At 39.8% G+C, this 16044-nt stretch overlaps 1 protein-coding gene across 1 annotated transcript in view; it reads left to right on the forward strand.

Annotated features, from left to right (window-relative positions):
• Positions 1-10647, forward strand: part of LOC137418077 (polycystin-2-like protein 1) — a 133701-nt gene extending 123054 nt beyond the window's left edge. Inside the window, 4 exon segments of the mRNA XM_078783327.1 lie at positions 4685-4758; positions 5560-5676; positions 8625-8654; positions 8829-10647. Coding sequence (XP_078639453.1) covers positions 4685-4758; positions 5560-5676; position 8625 — 192 coding nt within the window. The 3' untranslated portion in view covers positions 8626-8654; positions 8829-10647.
• Positions 10648-16044: the final 5397 nt, after the last annotated feature.

Raw genomic sequence — 16044 nt, forward strand, 5'->3', positions numbered from 1 at the left:
GGTCATGGATCCAGAGATGCCAGACCCACCTGACTGGGGCTGGACAAAGGAGACAACTGGGTGGCAGCCTCTTTGGACCACTCTTCCTGAAGCATCAAAATCGTGCCATGAATTGATCGACTGTGGCTGCAAGAAAGGGTGCACTGGACGCTGCAAGTGTGCCAAAGCTGCACTCAAGTGCACTGCACTGTGCTTCTGTTCTGGAGACTGTTAGATTTAGATCCTTACCAATTTTCATCATTGCACTTGATTTAATGTAAGCTTTGGTGGACATACTTGGTTAACTACAGTTATTTTTTCAGAGGTTATTGCATCATTCCTTGCAGTGTAAACACTTTTTTTTCATCATTTCTGGTCTTTGGGTGTTCTGTACCTATCCCTGTACCTGAAAAAAAAAAGTTTTAAAAGTTCAAATGAACTTTTTCCAATAGCAGTTCCAACTGCAGTATCATAAATAGATATTTAACGTAATTTGACCTTGACCGTGACCTAAATGCATGTCCTTGAGTTCTGGCGATCTCAAAAGTATCACCAAATGAATGGGCATCCCCAATTTAGTTGGAAATGACACCTATAAGCGCGTTTGAACATTAGACCCGGTGGACTGGTGGCCATTTTGGATTTGACCTCTCACGGTCCTCAGCGGTCAAATCTGACTTCCCTCCACATCTGAAAATAAACCTTCTGGTATATACTAACTATGCTAGAAATGTCATGCTTTTCTCAAAAAATGCACAATTTGTTAAAATATGAGAGCTTATCCGCTGTACTATGATACCAACAACTGTAAATATAATTGGTGGTTGGTTTCAGTTAGCTGATATGAAAATGCTATTCAAATTTCAAGTCAATCGGATGAAAATTGATGATTTTAGAAATTGAACACACCCTGGGCTCTTCAATAGTGAACAATATGTTGCATAATCATGTGATGATACACGAAATGACAAATGATTAGTTGGGCGTGTATAAAAAGGATCGGCATTGAATATTGATTTTGAAGTTTCCATGAAATTCTGGACATCATTAGACTGGCTATTTAGAGTCAAAACACAACTTTGTTTTTGATCCTGCATCAGCCTTGATTAGACTTCTCACCATAACCCAGCTGTTTCAAAAGAGAAATGTACTTTATTAATGTTTCCATTTCATTAACCCCATTTCATATTCCACATCGGAGGCTGAAAAAGCAAAATTCCAAAATCAACATACCATAACACACCTGGAGTGGTACTTGGTAGAGCGCAAACCTCCGCCAGAATGAACAGTTTACAATCTGGATTCGAACCTGAACCAAAATCGAATCGGCTTGTTCTTCTCACCAAATGAACTCATCCACCTACTTTTGTCATAATCTGTCCACAACTTTTTGAAATATCATGACATACAGTACATAGTTTTTGGCCCTATCTCTCAATGGTGAAGAATCACTGAAAAATTTTAAACGTTGTGTCCGGAGGCAAAATCAGATCTTCACCAAAATCGAATCAATTCGTCCTCTTCACACAACCAACCTGTCCACCAAGTTTCGTCCAAATCCGTCCACAACTGTATGAGATATTGTGCTATATGTCGCTTTTACCCGATCACTCAATGGCGAAGAATCACTTTTAAAATTCTCTGATCCAGATCCACATCTTTACTAAAATTGAATCAATTCTACCTTGTCACACACCCAACCTCTCCACCAAATTTTGGCCGAATCGGTCCATAAATTTTTGTAATATCCTGCTATATGTCGTTTTTGGCCCTATCTGTCAATGATGAAGAGTCACTTTAAAAATTCTAGTATCCGGATCCGGTTCTTCACCAAAATAGAATCAATTCTTTCCTGGTACATACCCAACAAGTCTACCAAATTTCTTCCAAATCCATCCACAACTTTTTGAGATATCCTGTTCACAGACAAACAAACAGACAGGGGTAAAAACATAATCTCAATTGGTGGCAGGCAAGCAAACGGACAAATGAAAAATCACTCATAGAGCGACACTTGGCAAAAGAGAACGAAGTAGAATGGCACTCGGTAGAGCATCCTTTTGACCTCAAAAATAATTGGTGGTTGAATTCAGTAAGCTGATATGCAAATCGTCTTCAAATTTTAAGTTAATCGGCTGAAAAGTGACAATTTTACAAATTTGGCCTATGTTGACCTTTTGGTCTATGTTCACCTCAAATATAATTGGTGGTTGGTTTCAGTTAGCTGATATGCAAATCCTATTCAAATTTCAAGTAAATTGGTTGAAAATTGAGGATTTTATAAATTTGACCGAATTGGTTTACCTTAGGCCTATGTTGACCTTTTGGCCAATGTTGATCTAAAAAATAGTTGGTAGTTGAATTCAGTACACTGATGTGAAAATCCTATTCAAATTTCAATCGAATGAAAATTGAGGATTTTAGAAATTTGAAAAGGTTGTTGATCTTTGGCCTATGTTGACCTTTTGGCCGATGATGATCTCAAAAATAGTTGGTGGTTGATTTCAGTTAGAAGATATGCAAATCCTATTCAAATTTCAAGTCAATCAGATGAAAATTGAGGATTAAAAAAATTTGAAAAAAGTGGTTGACATTGACCTTTTGACCCTTTGACCTCAAAAATATATAAGATTTTGTCGGACTACCAACTCTACCATTTGGTGAAGTTTCATGAAGATCAGTTTAAAAGTGTGACCTGTCGGCAAGTATAAGTGAGCGGACAGAAACACACACACACACGCAAACACACACACACACACACACACACACATACATACACACACACACACACACACACACACACACACACATACACACACATACACACACACACACACACACACACACATACACACACACACACACATACACACACACACACACACACACACACACACACACACAAACACACAAACCGGAGTGATCAACATACTTGTCAAAAATGTTTTTTTTCCAAGTAACAAACAGACAGGGGTGAAAACAACCTCCATCGGTGGCGGAGGTAATTATGCCAGAATGACAAATGCACTACAAACCGAACATCCAACAATCACATGATCTACAAGCTGCAAACCGATGGGCTGCTGATTCTGATGCATGGCCTTAAGGAATAAACATCACACTGCAATTCTGGTCATGCCTCGCCAAAGTTTTCCTCTTCTCTCCTTTCTCTCGCCCCATCCCAGGAATTGACCTGAACCTTTAAATCACTGCATACAAATCAATCACCTGTTGGTGGATTTGCCTGCTTGGCTAAAATAATGAGCAAATTCAGGTAGTTTGTTCTTGAATCTTGCCAAATAATGCAGAAAATGGGGGGGAAATTTGTTTGTAATGGCAGAATCACTTAAATACATTCGTTTTAAACTAAATCACTTTTCATCCACCAAGCAGGGGATTCATGGGTCTCATGCACTGCAAAATTACCAATTAAATATACATGGAACCTCATGTAGCTGCCTTGATATTGTTTTTCCTGATAAACTCAATAGAGTTGTCAACAACCCCAATGAAACGATGCTCTTGCGGTTTGTGCTAAGTAAATGGAAAGTATTACTGAGAAGATGATGGGGACCTTTATTCCATTTCCAACACTAAAAATAGGACCATGTGTCCTGAAGCTCACCTGGAGCAGGAGAAACAATCAATGACGTCATAAAATAATAAAATTTTGTTCATGCGCATAATCTGTTCACTGATTGGTTGAATGGAAGCCCTCTCGATGTTTATTACAACCATACATGCTTATAGGTCATGGGTTTGGCTGAGGGCGTGGCTGTGCTGCTGATGCAACGCCCCCTGTAGGTTAAAAAAAAAAAAAAACCCACCGTTTAGAGGCCATTTTTCCCCGCAAAGCGGGGGTTGGCCTTTTCGGGGACCGTGGTTGTTGTTGTTTTTTGGTCCCCTTTTTGAAGCAATGTTTTACGGCCGGATGCCCTTCCTGCCGCCAACCCTGTTTGTCACCTTTTTACGATAAACAGGGAATTACCAGTGTACTGGTACTCAATTTGCCGACCTCGGAAGGATGACAGGCTGAGTCAACCCCCCTGGCGTTAATTCAGCGATCGACCGGGATTCGAACCCAGGATCCTTGGATCCCAAGCGGGCACCCTAACCGCTGGCCCAACACCAGGGACTCAACGCCCCCTGTAGGTAATAGGGCAAAAAAATTTTTTTAGTGTTTCGGCCTGATTTTGACCCTTTAATGAGCACAGATATTGATGCGGTCAATACACCTTTATTGGGCATCAGGTATAAAGCTTGTGGCCAACTTTCATCAAAATCATATGTTTGGTTCAAGCGATAATGACTGAAGTGTTTACGGACACACTGGCTGACTGACTTACCTACAGACACTGCTCGATCCATAAGCTCACCGGAATAAAGTCCAGGTGAGCCAAAATGGGATTAGAAATGCTTCCCCTGAAGGTAAGTAAGACCAAATCTGTGGAACAAAAGGTTCGGTATTTCAGCAACAAACAATAGCTTTGTGCGGAATTAAGAACTAGTCTTATTCATGGAGCCTTGTGTCGATCTGCCTCGGCAAGCAGGCAGAGCAATGGGTGACATCAACAGATTAGCAGACCGCTTCTGCTTTCTCATAGCCTGTCATATAAAGCCATCTCAGACAAAGGTACATTTATATTTTTTACAAACAGCATGTAAATATCTCTAGCCACACTGAGAGAATCATTGTGTTTCACAGGACCAGCTAAGTAAAGACATCAAAGCCATGGGAACGCAGGATGAAGATGGCGTCAACAAAGGAGATTGCAAAAGGTAAAAGGAAATAGAAAAAGAACACCTTGGCAAGCAGGTATGACAACGATTATAATCAATTCATGGATTCAGCAGTTAAGAATGTCAGAGTGACAATCTGTGATCACCATTATAGACAATATAATACTATAGTTATAACTGATTAATTAATGAACACTTCAATTAATGATCAAGGGGAAATACAATTACTTTGTTAATTCAACAAAGCAGACTCGATGGTGTAATGGTTAGAGTGTCTGCTCTGAGTGTCTGCTCTGAGTCTGGGAGGTTGGCGGTTCAAACCCTGGACCAAGTTGTAAACCAAATAACTTTAAAATGGTATGTACTGCTTCCTTGCTCGACGTTTAACATTTGAAAGGATAACAGCATGGATAATCCTCATAAGTTGGCATTGATGGGACGGAGGAAATTCCTCCCTAGGGAATGCCCCACTGAGTGCGGTGAGGAACGTGGTACCCATTATTGTGACGTCACTGGTACCCAGAATGCCCCTCAAGCTCAGTGGCTGTGTTTGTCTGGTCTAATAGTCCTGTTGTATTTCGTGTATTCGTCTGTACGTCCATGTGTGTGAGATGTGCGTGTGGCAGCTCCACTATGAGCCTTAGATCCTGTAATAAAAATTCCTTTTAAAAATCAATATATATGTATAACGAAATGGTCAATTCAATTTTGTAAAGTGATCTGAATTAATAAATTAATAATGCTGATAATATACTGTATATTGTGAAAGATAATGTCGGCATATCTCTTTAACAGATATGAACTAACATAAGGTTAACAACAATACTTTGTCACTTACAGGATGAATAAACAGATTGACACAATGGAAAACAACCTGGATAAGATGGAAAATAAAATTGCTGAAATAATGGCAAGAATGGAGGCTCTGAAGGGTGGTGGTGGTATTGGTGCACCCTGGTAAGTGACACACCTGAGCATGTAGGCCATTATTGTATTTGCTCTCCAATTACAGATATCAAAGGGATTTATAACTTTTGCAGATGTCTTCAGGTATCTATTATAGCTGCATTAAGTGTTGAATTGGGAATGTTATAATACAATACAAAAATGGAGAAAAAGGAAGGAAAAGGGGGCTGAGCATAAAGGGACAAGAATGACCGCAGTGGTCACAACCTGCAACACAAAATATATATATATATTGCCTCCTCTGTTCACTTTCACCTCCTCTGTTCACTTTCACCTCCTCAGTCATTCGGGGTACGGGACCTCCATTAAGTCCGAGAGAATTGGCTTTAAAAATCTGGTAATAGGCCGATTTGGAAACGCGCATTTAAATCACTCTTAAAAGATGAACAGCATGATTGGGCAACACACATTTAATGTGCTTGTAAAATATTAAATTGACACCTCTTATCCATGACAGCCTCCGCCACAGTTATATCAGAACAAGCTGATTTGTCACACAGTCACAGATTGTTTAACCCAATATGGAGTTGCTGAAAGATTACATAAACGCTAATTTTGATAGCATCTGCCCCCACCCCCCACCTCCCACGCAACTGCAATGCCACATAACGCGAGACCAGAAACCCTCTAAGATATTGCGCAACCTTTGAAGACACCACTCCCCAGGGTCTCTTCCAATCAACACTCGAGCCAAACAAGCCACTGGAAATCTGATGCAACAAACTCAGGCAGTGTATAATCAGCAAAGGCCTACAGGCCTAATGTCTTAGGCCCACCAGAAAACCAAGATGGCTGCCATATTGTTTTGTGTGGGTGCCAAGATAGGAGTCGAGTGACAAATGTGGGTGGGCCCGAACAATCGTTCCACATTATTAAAAAATCGACCCCCACCAAGAACCACAACAACAACAACAACAACAACAACACCAACAACCGCATGGAGCTCGTGTGGACTTGCAGCACGTCGCATGTAAAAAGGGAACATAGACTATTTGGAGAAGTTGGATAATTAGACTGAAAAAAAGGAAAGGAGGTTGTGAGTGAAGAGGACATGGGGAGAAAGCCATACAAGGGATGGAGGAAGGGGAGGGTTGCAGGAAAAAGGATAAAGGGAGATGAAGAGGATAAAGGTTGGTCAAACACCACCATTTTGTCTATCAAATCTGTAAATGCCTGGATTTTCTTCTTAATTACGACTGTACTCGTATGGACTAAAATTATTTATTCTTTCTGATTGCAAGATTTGGATTTCATTTATTTGCAGAAGGGCGCATACAGGAGGTGTGCAGAGTCCTAATTATGACTTTAGACTCTGTCTTAGGATAAGGGTGTATCCCATACCAAATAAAATCACACTTGTATAACAAAACGATTACAATTATTGCTACTTTAGAGCTCAGTCAGTTGACTTTCACCATTATTGCTTGTAGCTCAGAAAGGAAGCAATATGATGGTGGAAGCAAGATCAGACATTGGATATCAATTCAGTGAAAATTTTAAACATGTACAACCTCCCTTTTCAAGACCATAAAATGTGGGCTTGCAGGATAGCTTAGAGGTATGCGAGCTTTCTAGCCTGGATTTGAATCTCAGCCCAGCTATAAACTGTCATCCTATTGTTTTGTAGACATGGAGAGGCATCAATGTTTGTCATGTCCCTCAGATAGACATTAAACTGGGCATCCCGTCTGCTAGCATTAGTCGGTGCATGTTAAAGATCCTTCGCAAAGTGTAGCTGACCTATCGCCAGCACCCTGAACAAATTCCAAATTCCTGCTCCAACCTACAGGGGGTACTGCATCATCAGCGCACATCAGATATTTGCTACATACGAAAGAAGAACCATAAAATCTTGTATGAACCAAATTGATTTACGACTTGCGGTTTGGTTCTTCGATGTTAAGTATTGATACGTGTATGGGGGTAGGTAATGAAATACCTTAGTCCAGGTAGGATGGTATAGATTAGTGTGCTCTGAATGCTGTGAAGCCATCTCGATGTATCTAAGTTAGGCCCGGATGTCCGTGTAAGCGTTATGTGTCTCCATGGCGAGGGGTGGAGCTATGCTAATTAGTTAGGGTAAATTTCCTGTGTGGAAATGCCTCTGTAGTTTTTCCCTTTGTTCTTATGACACTTGCACCACCAGCCATGCGATCGGCACCTAAATTAAATAACGCGATCGCCGACCGGATCCGGACACTACTATTGACACCACCCAGTGAACGTTCTCTCTGACATCACCCGCGGTCCAATCACTGAGCGCCACCCGCTCATCTCATCGTTCTTCGGGGCGTGGCCTCACGGCCATACTTGCACCCATCAAGAAGATTCGCTGCGCGATCGCGTTATTTAATTTAGGTGCTGATCGCATGGCTGGTGGTGTAAGTGTCATAAGAACAAAGGGAAAAACTACAGAGGCATTTACAAACAGGAAATTTACCCTGATACCCTAACTAATTAGCATAGCTCCACCCCTCACCATGGAGACACATAACGCTTACACAAACATCCAGGCCTAACTTAGATACATCGAGGTGGCTTTACGGCATTCGGAGCACACTAACACAGTCATCCTACCTGGACTAAGGTATTTCATTACCTACCCCCATACACGTAAGAGTATTCATATTTGGATAACATGCACTGGACTATAATAACTAACGATTGTTTGGAATATTTAAAGATAATTTGTCAAGCCACAATGATTTCCTATTCTGCTCTGAGGTTGTGAATTTATTACCGACTCTATTATAAGTGATAATTGGTTGATTAAATGTACTGCAGACACCTTTTTGGAGAATGTAGATAATGTGTTCCATGTGAAGTTGCATGAAGTTGTTTTGCACTAATCATGGGAAATTAATCGTCCTCTGGATGAAAACTATTGAAGGATGCTGAATGAATTATTTATTTTGATTTATTCCTTTTTTGTTATCCAGAACAAGAGGTTCAACATTGATCAGTGAATCGTAAGTATGGTCCCATATAAGTATGAGACGACATGTGTATATGGGTCAATGATAAAAAGAGCAATCATGTTGCAGCTACAATGTGATAACTTTGACATTATAAATTCTTCGTTAATCTTTTATTGCGGAATTTGCAATGATCATCTTGCACCCCCTGGTCTTTTTCTCCTTCAGATTATTATTTGCTCAAGAACCATCATCAAAAAAATGCTCAAACCTGAACTCTTTTGTTTGCTTGCAGTTCTAATGCATTAACATCGGCATTCATTTTTTGATTTGTCCACGCGGTGTCGTAAACAATTCAGCTTGCATAGTTGATAGATCTTTGACATACACTGATGCATGTTCCTTTTCTGTTCTCTGATATATAACTTCCAAAACACTATTTTATGAGCACACAAAATGTGCATTCTGTGCATCGAGTTACATGTACACGTATTATAAACAGTGCGTTTCACGTTGTATTTTAAATACACTCCTCTTATATTTGAACGACTTTTTTTTTTTCAATGAGCATACTGTACAGGGTGTTCCAAAAAGACCCGGACAACTTTGGTTGTTAATATATTCAGAACCACAAATGATACAACGATACCCTTTGGTTTATGTGATACAAAAACGTCAATACGCTTCAATGTGAGCTCCGTTTGTCCTGTGCTGGATATTAAGGCGGTACATGGGTTCTTGCCATGTTCAGCTCAGCATGTTTGCGTCCACCAGTGCATATGCAGCTGTGATCTGAGAACAAAGATCCTGCAGGTTTGCTATCTTGGAGTTGTATTCAACATATTTGACAACCCCCCACAGAAAAAAAATCAAGGGGAGTTACGTCTGGTGATCGTGAGGGGCCAGGCGGTTGGTCTGTCTCAGTCAATCCTGCGACCTGGAAACTTTTCATTCAGGATAGCTCGAACGATTAAGGCCCAATGAGGGGGAGCGCCGTCCTATTGAAAAATGATATCGGGTTGCAGGTCTTCAATCTGTGGGAAGGTAAATCCTTCCAACATGTTCATGTAAATTGTTGAGGTCCTTATATCCTCCGTAAAGAAAAACGGACCCACCAAGTGGTCATGGAGAAGGCCACACCACACATTGACCTTTGGACTGTTGCATATGTGTTCAATGACCAGGTGGGGGTTTCCAGAGCTCCAGATACTAACATTGTGCCTATTGACCTTCCCTGATACATGAAAACAAGCTTTGTCTGTGAACATGACCTTTTTCAGGTAATGTTCATCATCCTTTATGCAGCTGAGCATTTCCAAGGCAAATGCATTGTGTTTGGGTCCATCATTTGGTTTGCGTTCCTGTAAAATCTGTACCTTTGAGGCATAAATCTTCATTCTTTTATGCAAAATCCTGTGTACAGTGGTGGTTGGTAATCCCAGTTCTATGGATGTGCATCGGATTTCCTGGGACTTTGTTGAAATGATTCACACACTCGTTCAACATCTGCTGCAAGTGTGCTTGGTTGACCGGAACTTTTCTGTTTCTGACAACTTGCAGTCTCCTTAAACGTCTTGTACCACTCTCTGATTCTATTCCGCGATGGCGGATTCTTTCTATATCTTGTGCGGAAATTATGCTGAACTTGCGTGTCAGATCTCGTCTCGATGAACCATTCGACGCACTGAGCTTTCTCCTTTTGAGTCAGCATTTTATTTTACATTAAACCACCATACCTGAAAATAAAGAAAACTTGGAGTTTCTGTATCATGTAAAACAAAGGGTATCGCTGTATCATTCGTGGTACTAAATATATTAACAACCAAAGTTGGCCTGGTCTTTTTGGAACATCCTATATGATTTCGTCCAATGTGGACATTGATTTCTGTAGCTACGCAATGGCACAATTGCAGCCATTCATGAACAATTATCTTTTATATTATATTGTATTTCAGGTTAAAATCTTGTGCATAAACTTGAAATATGACAAAATGGTAAATGTTAGGCCTTCCTGCTATTGCAAATTTTATTATGTTGTCGTAATATAAATAAATATTGAAACAACTTGTGGAATATATTTTATTAAAGAGCATTACAATATATCTATATACATAATATCCAGTATAATATGGAGAACTGCTCATTGACTTTTTTTTTTGCATAATAAGTCGAGGCTCATGTAAGAGCTAACACAGAACATATCATAAAGGGAGTGGGAGACAAGAGGGGGGGGGGGGGAGAGGGGAGCACAACAACAGTGGAGAACAGGGACATCGGAACATCTATGGAAGGGAGACGGTTGGACACTACAATGACTTTCAGGAAAGAAAACGGAATTTGAAGGAGGTGGATTTGGAGTGTATTAACGGGGTTAGAAAAGATCAAGGTTTTGGATGGGGGAAGATAAGAGATGGTGGTGAACAGCTGTTTTGAAGACCTGGAGGGAGGAGTGGGATTGAAGGGAGTGAGGGAGATTGTTCCAGAGGTGGGAAAAAAAGAGGAAGGAAAGAATGAAGGTGAGCAGAGAGTCTTGATTTTGGCAGTTTCACCAGAAGAGGGTTGCTGGCAGATCTGGTGCATCCTGCAGGAATATTTGGAGGACAGACCACAGACAGAACAGGGGGACTTATGTTTGAATGACAATTGTTATCGGAGGTACGATTCCGCCCCCCCCCCTCCCCTCCACCCCCACAACAATGTACATAAACTTACTTGGAAGTCACCCGATGGTCATACAGTTGACCAGATTGACCACATCATCATTAATAACAAATGGCGAAGATCTCAACAAGACATACACACTTTTAGTGGTGCTGATGCTAACAGTGATCACAATTTAGTTGCAGCAAGTATCATGCTGAAGCTCCGAAATGTAGAAACAGAGTCAAAATAGAAAACATCTAAATATTGCCAAACTCAAGTCTCAAGACAACAGAAGAGACTTTTTCATTGAGTTGAGAAAATGTTTTAGGGCACTAGCAACCCCAAAAAGAAGAGGAAGACCAAGATGTCACAAAGAAATGCGACACCATTAACGACTTAAAACGAGCCCTCAGAAATCGAAATTTCAAAAATAAAGGAAAAACTAAGTTCGGCGTAATCGACTCAGTTTTGCATGCTCTTTTCAATGGTGCTACTCATCGTCCATTCTCACCGCATTCTCGAGTTATCGAGGTTTTTCTGGAAGACTAGATCCTGGAAAGAAACTTGAGGTCAGACTTCAAAGAGAGAAATCTTTGATCTGCCCCCTCTCCACATCTTCGTCTTTTTAATATTTATCAAAAACAACCCTGAGATTCGAAGGACTTGTATGTAGCTCTAGCAGCCATTATGAGGGTTTTTTGTCATACTCCCCATGCCTGCCCATACGTGGAGCCCAAAGGTTTGATCACTGGATTTGAAAACCTTTAAATCGGTTTATCTTTCTCCAGGTTAAAAAAAACCCATCTTAGAAACACCGGAAATTGAGAGATCTTGCAGAGCTGCTCATTTAACCTGCATAAGTATATACCCTACTCAACACACATCCAGTCAACGAGAGGGTACCACAGGGGGGCTCAATACACTTTAAGTCGTTAAAGAGGTATAGAAAGAAACCATACAGAAAGTCATTGGTTTTAGAAAGAAGAAATATAAAGAATAGTTAACACCAGGGACATGAAGAAAATTGATGAAAGGAAGCAATATAAGGAAAAGATGTTGAGCGCAACATTACCCAGGCTCCAGAAACAAGCTTACAAGGCCAAATATAAGGAAGTCAAGAAGAGTGTGCGCAAAGACAAGAGGTGATTTTAGAGGAGTTAGGTGGTGAATCTGAACAGGCCGCAGTAAGGGGAGAGATGAGCACAGTGTATAAGATCACCAAACAACTGTGCAGTAAAAACACCAATCACACTGCCCCCATGAAAGATAAAGGAGGGAAAGCCCCTGGCATCAATTCCATCAGTACTGCGACAAGGGTGCTCACTGACCTCTTCAAAGTGGTTTGGACCAAGGACATTATCCCTGCTTCCTGGACAGAAGGCCTCACTGTCAAACTACCCATAAAAGGTGATCTTGGTAAATGTGACAACTGGTGGGGGATAACACTACTTTCAATCCCCAGCAGGGTTTTCTGTAGAATACTCCTCAACAGAATCGACAAGGTTATTGCCACCAAGTTGACACAGGAGAAAGCGGGATTCCAAGCAGGAAGAGGGTGCATTGACCAAATGTTTGCACGATAAGTACAAGGCTTAGAATGCAGTACATCTCTTTATATCAACCTCATTGACTTCAAGAAGACATTCAATAGTGTGCATAGAGCGAGCCTGTGGAAGATACTGAGATCTTATGGAATTCCAGAGAAGATGATCACTCTAATAAGCAAATTCTATGAACACTTTGATGCAGTGTCATAATGAACAACTCCTTATAAGACTGGTTCCTGGTGGAGTCTGGAGTTCGCCAAGGTTGTATTATATCACCTATCCTCTTTTTGATTACTATCGACTGGATCATGAGGAACACCACATCAGATAGACCGAGCGACATCCAGTGGACTCTTTCCACCCAACTTGAAGATCTGGACTTTGCTGATGATTTAGTTGTTTTGTCATCAAGGAACACCCATTTGCAAGAAAAAACTGACAGGCTAGTTGGTGACATCAATTCTTCCTTGTCACACACCTAAACTGTGCACCAAGTTTCGTCCAAATCCATCCACAACATTTTGAGATATGCTATATATCGTTTTTGGTCCCATCTCTCAATAGTGAAGAATCACTTAAAATTTTCTTGGACCTGGATCCGAATCTTCAACAAAATCTAATCAATTCAGTCCTTGTCACATACTCAACCTCTTCACCAAACTTTATCCAAATCCGTCAGCATTTTTTTGAGATATCCTGCCCCTAATCAAACGGACGGGTGAAAACATAATCTCCGCCACATTATTGAGAAGCAATTAAGTGTCAAAATTGTGAATGAATTTATGATATTGGTTTTAATTGAACTAAATCTCATGAGTGATGAATACTAGTTGTCAGTTTGTATGCATGACAGACATGTATTTATGTAGATACAGAATGAATGATTTATCTTAGGCACACTTCATGCTTCGGTTATTGATGTGAAAAGTACGTACAATCTTTCATTTTCTTGTGTTCAGTTTTGTGTTCATATTCCATCGTAGTTCCTGGAAGGTTCCTGGAAGCTCCAAATGGAATGCATATGCCAATATGTAAATCTAGCAGAAACTCTTGATAAAAATACGATGATAGAAAGAAAAGGAAGTTTTTTATTCTTGCACTAGTTGAAAGAGGTCAAAAAATGGGAGGTTCAATAAGAAATGTCATCAGTTGGTGTATGCACCTGTCTCTTAAATAAAATAAAATGAGTTTCATGTCTTCTTGATTTTCCAAAAAATTAATTGGGAAAACTTACAATGGATTATATGAAGATATATAATTTTAGGCTTAGGAACGAAGTACAGGCTGTTCACAAAGTCTTGTTCTGGTTTTTAAATTTAATTAGAACCAAACCAAAATAGATACAATGATGTGGTATTTTGCATTTGTCACATTAAGGTTCTTTTTTTTGTTCGGTACACCTCAACATTTGCACCTTTAGTGGCACAAAGCATATCCAAGCGATAACCCACTTGAATCTACCTTCAATTTCCCTCGTCACACTGCTGATGCAATTGGTTATTCTTGCATGAAGTGTTTCAATGTCAGCAACAGAGGTTTGGAAAACAATCCTTGACATACACCCACAAGATTAAGTCTAAGAGCATTACACCGGAAGACCCTGGATCCAATCCATGTATCGGGGAAGTTCTCGGTTCTAAAGGTTGCATTATCTGCACTTTATATGTATGCGTAAAGATGCAATCTCTTGTGTACAACTTTGTTATATTGTATTACAATCTTCCTGTTGGTTTGGATTCATTTGAAGCAACGTTTACATTTTTTTTTTTCTGTGATGATCTTTCCATGTTTCAAGGAGGGAATTGGGGAGAGGGGCAGACATAAAGCATTGTCCCATTACATATACTGTAGAGAGTAGGGCCAAATACCAAAATGATCATATTTCTGAACAACAAAGATTTCACAACACATCCTCAGTTCAAATTGGTATCTTGGTTAATTTTACATGATAAAAGTACCGATGCTCAGTTCAAATTGGTAACTTGTTTGGTATCTTGGTTCATTTTACACAATGAAAGTACCGATCCTCATTTAAAATTGGTACCTTGGTTGATTTTACACAATGAAAGTACCGATCCTCGTTTAAAATTGGTACCTTCGTTCATTTTACACAATGAAAGTACCAATCCTCATTTAAAATTGGTACCTTGGTCCATTTCACACAATTAAAGTACCGACCCTCATTTTAAATTGGTACCTTGGTTCGTTTTACACGATGAAAGTACCGATCCTCGTTTAAAATTGGTATCTTGGTTCCTTTTACACAATGAAAGTACCGATCCTCGTTTAAAATTGGTATCTTGGTTCATTTTACACAATGAAAGTACCGATTCTTGTTTAAAATTAGTACCTTGATTCATTTTACACAATGAAAGTACCGATCCTCATTTAAAATTGGTACCTTGGTTCATTTCACACAATTAAAGTACCGACCCTCATTTAAAATTGGTACCTTGGTTCGTTTTACACGATGAAAGTACCGATCCTCGTTTAAAATTGGTACCTATTTTACACAATTAAAGTACCAATCCTCATTTAAAATTGGTACCTTGGTTCATTTCACACAACTAAAGTACCGACCCTCATTTAAAATTGGTACCTTGGTTCATTTTACACAATGAAAGTACCGATCCTTATTTTAAAATGGTACCTTGGTTCGTTTTACACAATTAAAGTACCGATCCTCAGTGCTTTTACACAATTACAGGTTTTTACACAATTGAAGTCCGAGAAGAGACCTAATTACTATTTTACGGAAAATGTCTGTTGACTTTGTTTTATCCTCAAAAATAGGCCGTCGTGAACACACTACACAAAAATAACACAAAAATACACAAAAATACCGTAGTGTGAACACATAAATAGGCCGTAGTGTGTTAAAAGATTGTCCTTTAAAACCTAACCTTATGAAGGGGGACAGACATCTGTACAAACACACAAACTGTCATTGTGTTTTATATCTTCGATTTTTGCCACCATGGATTTCTTGCTCTTGCTCGTATATTCTCAGTTGGTTGAATAAAGTTCACTTGCTCTTCCATGAGCCTAGATTTGTTCACAGAAATAGTTCAATAAACCGCAATCAGCCAGGAAAACGTAGGACAAAACATATAGTCTAGTAGGAAGACTAGGTCCCCCTGCACCCCCCGGAGATATACTTCTAATCAGTGTTTCTAGATTGGAAAAAATGTGTAGAAAATGACTAGCTATGGCCCCAAGCTGAAAAAATGTCCCACATACAATTTTTATGCAAA

This window comes from Myxine glutinosa, chromosome 8 (assembly GCF_964187855.1).
Source record: "Myxine glutinosa chromosome 8, kmMyxGlut1.1, whole genome shotgun sequence".
NCBI lineage: Eukaryota > Metazoa > Chordata > Myxini > Myxiniformes > Myxinidae > Myxine > Myxine glutinosa.